The 11,279-nt window shown below is 32.0% G+C and overlaps 1 protein-coding gene across 4 annotated transcripts; it reads right to left on the bottom strand.

Moving 5' to 3' along the window:
* Window positions 1-2,875: 2,875 nt before the first annotated feature.
* On the bottom strand, window positions 2,876-9,947 carry ALDH7B4 (aldehyde dehydrogenase 7B4). 4 transcript variants are annotated; one of them, XM_090318243.1, is made up of 17 exons: window positions 9,547-9,944; window positions 9,355-9,411; window positions 9,118-9,251; window positions 7,960-8,046; window positions 7,646-7,777; window positions 7,344-7,416; window positions 7,194-7,216; window positions 7,042-7,105; window positions 6,689-6,734; window positions 5,357-5,537; window positions 5,087-5,263; window positions 4,822-4,990; window positions 4,489-4,625; window positions 4,240-4,337; window positions 3,910-4,059; window positions 3,272-3,341; window positions 2,876-3,177 (listed from the first exon to the last, which is right to left on the bottom strand). In XM_090318243.1, the coding sequence occupies exons 3-16, from the start codon at window positions 9,247-9,249 to the stop codon at window positions 3,287-3,289; spliced, it is 1,524 nt and encodes a 507-aa protein (XP_090174369.1). In that variant the 5' UTR covers window positions 9,250-9,251; window positions 9,355-9,411; window positions 9,547-9,944; the 3' UTR covers window positions 2,876-3,177; window positions 3,272-3,286. The 4 variants fall into 4 exon arrangements, with proteins under 4 accessions (XP_090174369.1, XP_090174370.1, XP_090174372.1 ...); XM_090318244.1 differs by lacking the exon at window positions 9,355-9,411 and having other exon boundaries at window positions 9,547-9,947; XM_090318246.1 differs by lacking the exon at window positions 9,547-9,944 and having other exon boundaries at window positions 2,876-3,192; window positions 9,355-9,521.
* Between the last annotated feature and the right edge of the window lie 1,332 nt (window positions 9,948-11,279).

Here is an 11,279-nt window from a genome sequence, read left to right as displayed (position 1 = left end):
TCTCCCATCTAATTTCATGCAATCTTCCAAATATTTTCAATCAAATCACCCCAACTACTCTCTCAATTTGTCTTTACTAATCATTAATAAACTTTGTTATTCTCTTTATTTTATATTTCTATCTATTGGAAATACACTTATTTCATTACCTTCCTTTTCTCTTCTTTTTCTTCTATAGTAATTTTTAATGCTTCCTTTTTCTTGGAAAAATATGTACGAATTGTTTAGAGATTCGTAATAGAATGAGTTTGTATCCTAGTGTAATCTAAAATCCATGTTTAAACGGAGTGTTTTGGATCCGATTTGTAATGTTAAATCCAACTTTCTTTATCACCGTTTTCACTGATTACATTTTAGCCTCCCAAATAATCTCATAGTGCCTTTCTAGAGATTCTTTTTAATACTTCCTGTATGATAATAACATATTGTTTTTCTTTGATTTTGTCAACTTTTAAAGTACCCATCCCAATGCATTAGTGGATGAATTATTGAAACTTAATGATGTGGAATGATTGTTAGCTATCAATGATTGATAGCTTTACTTTCATTATTAATATTTTTTTTTATAGAAAAATTGTTTCCTAAAGATAGGTCAATTTCTTATTTATCAAATCATTATCAATTTCCAAGTGATTACTTTTTTTTTAATATATAAATTTGCAATTGACACCCACTTTGTAATATAGGGTTGGAATTTACATTCACACACACTTTCATATTATTCGTAGGGTTGAAATTTATATGGTTGACGCCTATAACATGCTTTCATATTATATATAAAAAAAACAGTAAAAATGTGCATTATATATAATATTAAATTCGTTATTTTCATCAATATTTTTCACATTTTAACGAGTCCAATATCGACATGATGATGAATCGATATTTCTAAAAAATATAATATAAAAAAAGAGATTTTTTCAAAAAATAGAAAAATAAGTGAAACTATTTACACAAATAGCAAAATTTAATTATTTTAGACTTCTATCATTTTCTATCACTGATAGACGCTAATAGAAGTCTATCAATGTCCATCAGTATTTTTTTGCTATTTTTGTAAATAGTGTGACATTTTTTCCATTTGTGAAAATTTTTCCTACAAAAGCAGTAAAAATGTGTATTATATACCTACTATTAAATTTCTATCGATATGTCAATTTTTTCATCAATATTTTCACGTTTTCATGAGTTTGATATCGACATGAGGGGTGAATCGATATTTCTATTGTATTATAGAAAAATCTATGCAACATAAAAAAAATGTCGCCAATGTAAATATAATATAAATAATAGACATATTAACTGGTTTAAAAATCATAAAATGTTTATTTACTAATTTAAATTTATTTTTTGAATTTTTGTTCTTGTAATTTTTCAAAAAATATCCATCAAAATCAACATTTTATCGATATTTCTATCGAAATTTATGTAAAATTAAGATTTCGATATTTTTGTCAATATCAATATTTTAAATCTTGATTACATATGTGAATAAAGATTGGAATAATACATTTGAAAAAATAATTTGTTTTATATGGTTGGTCTTATTTTATGTGAAAAGAATGAGAATAAGAGAAATATCAATAGTTATTCTTAGACAAATCTTTGATCGATGTATTAAAAAGGAACCAAAAATCAATTTTGTTTTCCATTGAAATTAAATAGGAGACAGAAAAAAAATGTAAAACTATTTATCAAAATAGCAAATAAATATATATATATATATATATTGAGATACGGAGACAAACTTCTATCTGTTTCTATGAAAAAAGTTCAATTTTTTAATAGTTTTTTTTTTAAAAATTTTTTGAAAATCCCTCTCATATTCCATAATTGGTTTTGTGACTGATTTATTATTTATTAATTATTATTATTATTAAACAAACTTATTTTTTTCATCTGGTTGATCACATCTCTACTGCAATTGTTGGTGGTCATAGCTATCATTGCTCCCTATTCTTCCACTATTATGTAGACATAATTATGAAACATATTGCATTTATTAAAAAGAACAAAATAAAGAAGTGGAAATTTTATCCACTGGAATAATAGTCAACAAAACTTTATTAATTAAATAATAATTTTGAAAAAAGTAACAATTAAATTAAACTACAAAATCAATATTGCAATAATCATCCTCATCAGAAACATTCGGCCCGAACCCAGGAATCCCTTAGATATGATACAAAATGAATCTTGTTCTATCGTTGATCAATACAAATCGGAGTTTGAAGAAGGAAAAGGAGAAGGAGTCCTCGACCCGCAACATATAGAGGAGGATTTATTCAATCACATAGTTTGGGCTCCTAGAATATGGCACTGTTGGGCCTTTCGTAACTTATCAACTTAACTTATAAGTAACCTATTTTTTTATTTTTATTTTTTAAAATATAATTTATCAAACTCCACAATATATGCTAATTGATGCAATGTTACCAACTCTTAGTCTTAAAGAAAAATCAACTCAAAATTATACAAATAAAATCATTCTTCTCCTAAAATTCTCTTATAGTGACAAGAAAAATAATCACATAATTCTTTATAAATAGTAGAGAAAAATAGAGAAAATAGGAAGATGAAAAACTACTCATATTAGAACAAAAAAGATTATGATATTTCTCTATGTTAAATTATATAATTAAATTCGTCTTCATCCACTAACTTAAGCTTTTGGATCAATTGATGATATAAGATTCTCTAAAATTATGTTAGACGGTCTTATATTAAATGAAAGTTTAGAATTTTAATTGATTTAATTAATAAATTGAGGCTTTTAAGTGACACAACCTATAGATTGTACCTTTTTTCCCCCTTCTCAAAGAGCAAAAATATCATACATTTATCTTCTAGATGTGATTAATAATAGGCTTGGCAATTTTCAAGGAAAGGAATGAGAGCATTCACATTATTGAATTAGATACCAAAACCACTATTATATTCATATTAGTTATCAACTTCTAAGTCTTGCATGAAGAAAAAGGCAGCAGCCAGCCACTGAAATGTTGCTAATATTTATTTATCCTATGAATACTTTTCTTTTATTTTAGAAGATGCAGACAGCCAGACTATGAAGGAACTCCCTCTCTTAGTTGGCAGAAATTCCCCTTTCCAAAAGTCATTAGTAAAGGCAAATCACATCTCAGTCAAAGCTGGAACAAGGAGGTTCAAACCCTTCTTCTAAAAAGCAACAAACTGAACAAAGTGAGAAAAGACAGGAAAAAGAAAAAAGAAAACAGCAAAAGATGAAAGATGCATTAAGGATATTGAGTACCTGATGACAGCAGACCTATCCAAAGTTGATTCCTTGTGCTAGTGGTAACTCATTCCCATAGTTGATGGTGCTGCAAGTGAACAGGAATTGGTAGTTGTTGAACTTTTTTGTTGGAAGATTGGGTTTAGAAAATGGTTTGATTCAACCAAGTTGAGATGCTCGGATGCACCTACTGATCTATAGATTTCAGGATTACTATGCTTATTTCGTTTCATTGTAATTCAAACTTAGTATCTCGAGCATTAGATGGGTTGCATTCATCTTAACTTTTTGCTGAACTGTGGTTAACATTAATTGTTGTTGGAGAGTGATTCCCCTTATATTGTGTCTATTCCGAATTTGTACTTTCGCTTTATCAAATAGGGTATGTGACTGATTATTCATATATATCGAGAAGGCAGTCGTGTTGCTGATCCTTTGGTATTTAAGAGTACATAACATATGAACTGTTCTAAATTCTATGTATTTTTCCTTATGCTATAATTGTATATTGAGATGGATTAGATGAGGTTAAGGTTAAACCCAACTAACAAGAATAGGATACTTGGGCGAATATACTAATTCTTACTATCAATTTTATTTATTAAAAGAAAAGAAAGAAAGATGCATCGAATAATTGGTTCAAGCATGATACGTACCAAGTTGAGCGTCGCATGTATTGCTTCCACGAGTCACTTCCTGCTTCTCGACCACCCCCAGTGGCCTTTTCTCCTCCAAAAGCACCACCGATTTCGGCTCCATTTGTTGGTATGTTTACATTTACAATACCACAGTCACTCCCATAAGGCCTGCAATGAGTTAAAAATTTCTGTATGACATAAACCATTTAAAGGAATTCACAATCATTTGAGATATGATAAAGGGGTGCAGCATAGTTGAACAGCGGCCAAGGATATTGATATAAAATTGTGTCATGAGCCACACTGAACCTGTTATTGCATTGGCTTGAAATAGTTTAAAACACTCACCCAGTCCATCTGAAGATGATCTCAGGTCGACGAGTGAAGATAGAACTGCTTAACCCTTGTGGCACAGAGTTGTTAATTTCAATTGCCTCTTTCAAAGTCTAGACAAAGAGTTCAGAACAACATGGAAAAGTTGGTGATAGACAAAATACATACATACGTACGTACGTACCTACACATACATATATATTCACAAAGAATTTAAAGAATTTATGAATGAAGTCCATTAAAAAAGCCAAGTCAAGAGCTCACCTTAAATTTCATGACATAAAGAACTGGAGCAAATAATTCTTCCTTTACAACATCTGCATCTGGAGAAATTTCGACAATCGTCGGCTGCACAAAGTTGCCCTCCGATTCAATAACTGAACCTCCAATCAAAATCTTTCCTCCCTGAACATGGTGAAAACAAAAACTTATTTAGAAAATAATGGCAACTACTTGTTAAAGCTTAACAAAATCACACACAAAATATGCTAAGCTTTCGCACCATCAACGGAGCTTGAATCCAAAATCATACAAAGACACATGAAGCCAAAAAAGGAGCTAAACAGAAATTAAAAGGAAGAAAGTTGCATATGAAACGTGCCTGAGACTTAATGATCTCAATTCCCTTCTCAAAATTCTTCCTTGAATCTGACGTGTGCAATGGCCCCAGTAAGGTACCTTTCTCAAGAGGATCTCCAATTTTTACTTGTTTGTATACATCAACCAACTGATCAAGCACTTTCTGATAGATGCTTTCGTGAAGCAGCTACAAGACAAGGAAAAACGAACTTCCAGGATTAGATTCTCTCACTTTGATCAACAAAGTAAATAAGTTTGTCAGCAATTGTGAAAAGTATACTACCAGCCTTCGACATGTTGTGCATCGTTGTCCAGCCGTGCCAACAGCAGCAAACAGAACAGACCGAACAGCAAGTTGGATATCAGCATCATCCATGACAACAATTGCATTATTTCCACTTAACTCAAGCAAGCATTTTCCATATCTCTCATTTACAGTTTGCTGAACCATTAGACCGACCTACTTGCACACAATATTGGTCATCAGTTATCACGGATCAAATAGAACAGAATGGTATGCAGTGTCAAGGACAAGTAAAGATGGACATTTTACCTTGGAACTTCCAGTAAATGAAACCAAAGGAATACGCTTATCCTTTGCTATTGCTTGACCGATTTCAGCACCACCGCAAAAGGATGTGAAAATTGCACCAGGTAAGTTATTCTTTTCTAGAACTCCAGCCACTAACTTTGTCATCGCAATGGTGATTAAGGGGGTCGTTGGAGCACCTTTCCTATAATTCACGATGGAGCCAGAGACTTGATATTGTATAACTTTCATGGTGCAAAAAAGATTCAAATTTTCGATGACTATATTAGATACAACAGATGAGTGTATACCACCATAAAATGTAACCCAAGGTATGTTCAGACTAGTCTTTTACCAGAAATTTCAAATAAAATTTGGTTGACGAATTGTGGGATATTGATATATGTGTATATATCTTGACAGTCAGCCCTGCTCTGAACATTAATGTGTATAGTAGGAACATTGAGGCAAGCCCTTTGTAAGATAAGTTAACTAGTGAAAGAGGATGTACGTAGAGAGTATATTGGAAAGCCTGAAGTAGAGAGAGAACTCTCAAATTTTCCTTAAATTGGACATTTTTAAGACTCTTGAATATTTTTTCCACTTTAATTAACTCCGAAACTAACTTCTTAGAAGAAGAAATAAGGAGGCAACATAAATCCTAACTAGGATACATTTTGGTATGTTCCGTTGAGTTCGGAATGTCATTGATAACTCATCTCCCCTTTAGTTTGTAATTTTTTAGAATTTATCATTGCAATTGTGGTGGTGGAGATCTGAACTTTCAACATCTGAAAAAGTTACTACCGCATTAACTTTGGAGCTATCCTTATGTTTGCTCCATTTCCCTATTTGTATTTACCATACTTGAACGAAGAGTTGATTTCTTTTTCATATATATATATACACAACAGCTTTTTAAAGTTTCCATTTAAGAGCATAGGATGACTTTTATATGCTATTCAAGTTGGGAACAACATTTATGAAAAAGAAAGTATGATCTCAATATCCAACATGAACTTATATACACAATAATGTCCCTATCAAAATCAGCTCATTTCAAGCCATTTTAGATCAAAGGGTGGGGCTAGAATTTTTCATAGAGCGAGGGAATATTTTCCCTTCTAATTTCTTGTATATTATAATCATTCGATTAAAAAGGATTTTAGGGGTAACTTAAAAAGATAACTTATAAATCTTAATTTTTATAACGAATTTTTAACTTAAGACGAGCTATGCCCCCTCCTTCCTTCTCTGCTCTTCCCCTCTGCTTTTTAGATTATTTTCCCTCTTTCCTCCTAAACTGTACTAACAATAAAGCATCAATAAACTGAACAAAAAAAATGTAAAACTTACCAAACTACACAGTTCCCACAAACTAGTGCAATGCAAGCATTCCAACCTGCACGGCAACAATCAAGACAAGATTACAGAACTTATCTTCAAAGAAGATTGCAGTACATATTGTATTGAAGTTGATTGATATTATTTATAAAGTACAAAGAAAATGTTTAATGTGACTTAAACCACTCGTTAGGGAATATAAAAAAAAAGGTAAGACTCTTTGTAGTGATACAACATTTCTCTTACAGGTGCTGTTCATGTGCCTCCCTCTAAGTACAATATTGAATGCAATAAAATATCATAAAGATCCATCTTTGAGATTGATACAAAGATATAGTCATGTCATTCTGAGTTGTGTGACTTACCAAGAACAGCACAAGGAAAGTTGAAAGCTGTAATAACACCAACTATTCCGAGAGGGTTCCACATCTGTGCACAGAATTCACATTCAGAAGGGAAAATTTATGACGGTCCTTACGGATGAATTTAATAGAAAAGATAAAGAATGAAAACGCACCTCCATCATTATATGATTTGGACCTGTTAACAAGTAAATACAATTAGAAATTCTATTTGAGACACTAAGCATTGGAAACCCAATGAATATCAATTTAAGTTTAAGGAAGAACTCAGAAAAATAAAAAATATTGAATGATCTGTAGCTTACGCTCAGATGGTATTATTGATCCGTTCAGTTGTCGACTTAGACCAACAGAAAAGTCACACATGTCAATAATTTCCTGCAATAACACCTCCATTATCAGGGGGGAAATATCTACAGCATAAGATTGTGAGTGCACATAACACATACACACGAGGCTGAAGAAGCATTAGACTGATAAATGATCTAGACCATCAACCTGCCTATGTCAATGGGCCATCCGGCCATCAGCACACCCGCATAAAGATAGCGTGTATTATGACAGGTCAGATTGGAGATATACAATGGCCAATGAATAAGAAACATACCTGAACTTCTCCTATCCCTTCGGGGAGTATCTTTCCCATCTCAAGTGATACAAGGCGACCAAGATGATGGAGTTTAGCTCTAAGTGCATCTCCTATCTGTCTAACAATATCTCCTCTTTTGGGTGCAGGAACCTATAACAGATGAAAAGCAAGCCAGGAAAAGGCCAATTCTGAAGCTTAAGAAGGATGTGCCATCAAGATAATAATTATTAAAAAGGAAAATCCAAGAATAAGAATGTTGTTGGGCACACTGGGATATTTCAAACAATAGTCCAATGAGAATTAATGTTGGACTTGTCTCAAGGCAATCTTACCTGCATCCATATTTTTGCCGCTTCACTGCATGCCTGCATGCCCTCCTCATAATCTTGAGTGGAAGCCTCCACTACTTCTGCAATTACCTAAGTAAAAAAGAGATAATTTGTCTTGTTAAACCTTAAACAAAAATAAGTAAGTTCAACAATCTGCATATCTCATTAGGAGTTTAGGTAGCAAAATGCATGGTGATAAGGATAATATTGGGCATGTAAAACTCAGTTTTCTAGTAGTAAAATAGTATGAGTGTTTGTTAAGTTTGTCAACTGGCTAAAAGCCATAAATCACAATTCTCGGTCTCAAACCATATAGACTGAGCATCTGATGTGCTGTTTGGTCTCTGAGGGGCTGCATCTATACTCTTTAGAAATGGTTATGAGTATTAAACTAGTTTTGTGGATGCTTATTAATGTAGACTTGTTTATATCCTTGAAATCCAATGTTGAAGCTCACAACACTATCCTATACAAATCCTAAAATATACTACTCTTACTTCTTGGCAAAAACCATAAAGCTAGGGTGTTCTGCAACTGCATTGGTTTCTCAGTCCCCATATGTCATAACAAAATGGTTCAGGCAGAGCACAAACATAGACATGTGCTGGGTAATCATTGAACTATCTATACTTGCTAACTCTTTACACTTGAAATTATGGGTTTGCATGACACTTTCTCCTATAATTGTAATAATTTATAGACACAAGAATAATTGAAACGCAACAATAAGAAACTGTCCAAAGAAAAAGAAGCAAGAATAAGACGCTCCTCCCTGCAAACATGATTAACCCACTTATTGATTGTGTTTGCAGGGAATATTCCCCAAAGCAAACATGATTAATAGTCAGCCAGCAGTCAGAAAGTTTATAAACTAATAGAAATTGCACTTTGCCTAAATAAAGCCATAATCAAATGTCCTTCAGCCCTCACCAAGACACGGTACACTGAAATTTCAGCTAAGACTCCACAGTTCCGTATAGGGTTGAGTTAGTATAAAAGCAAGCATAATCAAAGAACCCAAAAGACGAGAATGGAAAATGTCAGCTAAATGCTATTTCACAAAAATGAAATATCAATTATGACAAACAACAGATTATAAATCTTTTAAGAAAGAGAAGAACAACGAGATAGACAATCACTGAGCGTTTAATCAATAGAAACCTGATTATTTGCAGGATTCAAGGACGAAACTACAGGTCCAAGTCCCTTCCAGGCGCCATTAACGTAACACCCCAAATTGCGAGGACCAAGACCGATCTCACTCAAGAATCCATACGCCTTAGACAAACCCATCTCTGCAAAACCAAAATCTCTCGTTAAAAACCCAAAAGAAGTTGAACAGCAGGGATTGAGAATCAAGAAACTTAAAAGGGGGGATTCAAAATGTCCTTTAATTACCTGCAAGAAGTTAAACCCAGATAGAAATGGAAAGTATTGTCAGTTTATGACACGAGTCTGAATGTTACCGTAGAGAAATTTGCGATTGAAAATGGAAAATGCAACAAGTAAATATCAGAGAGACGTGCAAGAATCGAAGACGTTCAAGAATGAAATGAACCCAATTTGTCCATTTTGATAATTGATTTTAACCTTTAACAATCCAAACGATGATGTGGGTCTGCCTCTGAATCCTGATCTCCTTTCTTTAAACATAATAATAGCATCCCTTGAAAAGGAAGAAAATTTAAAGTTGGCTTTTGGGGAATTAATTGCACATAAAAGTCCCTCGAATTCTGGGAGATAGAATATTTAGGAGAGGAATCAATTGTTTATAGATGGCTTTTGAATTGGGAAAATGCTCATATTTCTTCAGAACTATGAAGTTTGTTCTGAATTTGATCCAAATTATGCCTAGAAAATGTGTAATTTGATGGAATGGCTGTTACACAGTTAGCTTGTTGGTTCTATTAATGGTAGATGCGTCTTCTTCACCTGAATTTTCTCACCTCATATTTGAAAATGAGCCATTGAAACGACACGTCATAGTTGCTTGAGTTTTTATCTATTTTTATATATATATATTTGTTATTCTTTTTGTTGTTGTTATTGGAGAGTGAATTGACCATCTAATTTAAATATTGATAGTCATAGTATAAACACTATTTTCAGTTGAGTTATGTTCATTTTCACAAGTTTTGAGTATTAGTATTTATAATTTTATTGATTGACATAAAGTATTTGAAGATATAGACCAATGCAAAAGAATTTGCAGAATTAGCAAAGATTTTATTTTCAAGTGATAGGTCATATTACTATTGGGAGTCTATTAGCAATAAATCTATTACATGTAAACTTTATTATAAATGTTATTATATACACTATAAATGTTATTATACACTTAATTAGTATCCTTAAAATGCTACCTAATGCAATTATCCTCTCTATATATAAAAGGATATGATGATAATGCTTTTGTGGAATGGATTTGTTACTTATTGATCTTTTGAGTTTGTTTCAAAAAAGACAAAAGAATATTAAAAAAAAAAAAAAAAGGAGGTATTAAGATTAATTAACTTTTTAAAAAACAATTAACCGCATATTTTAATTAGGATACATTATCCACCATTCACTAATATGGGATTAAGTGCAAAATTAAGCGTTAAAATGATTAGCAAAAATGTAGGGTATTTTAAAACTATCGGTAAAAATATGGTTTTTTTCCCCCTCTTTATGGTTTGTGTGTTAAAGAGGGGAAAGTGCAACACAAGATGAATTGTTTCTTTTGAATTTAAGCGACTTGTAAGCAAATTCTTTCAGCTTCAGCAAATGGTCGATAAACGGGGGTTAGTGAACTGAATGCGTTTCTACCATGTTGAAAATTGTAAAGGAACCATATTCTTTTTGGATGATGTGACGTTTTACTTTCTCAACTATCTGATTCAATTTTCGGGTGTACATGGGTTGATAGTATTTTTTTGGACTAACTCGAAAATTCAGATTGGCTTGATTGACAGTCCAAAGAACTCAAATAAAGTCTCTAACCTACCTAACATTTAAAATTTGGGTTGGGTTTTCGGATTATAACCTGTTTTTTCTTTTTAATTAAAAATATATAAATTTATATACAACATGACTAATAACTAAAATCTTAAAAAATTCAAATGTTAAATACCAAATATCTAATATTTTTATTGCAAACTTTAAATAAAAGACAAATGTCACAACAATTTTTAAAAAAATATATTTAAAATTCATAAATTAATTAATACAAAGTTATCAAATTTTAAACAAAGATATATATAATTCGGGTTGGGTTGGGTCAATCCAATTTTTTTTTAGCTAATCCACGACCCGACCCAACCCAACAAAAATAGAAGAGGTTT

This window comes from Benincasa hispida, chromosome 9, assembly GCF_027475165.1.
Source record: "Benincasa hispida cultivar pf3 chromosome 9, pf3_genome.v1.1, whole genome shotgun sequence".
Taxonomy (NCBI): Eukaryota; Viridiplantae; Streptophyta; class Magnoliopsida; order Cucurbitales; family Cucurbitaceae; genus Benincasa; species Benincasa hispida.
This window is presented reverse-complemented; position numbering and strand designations above follow the sequence as displayed.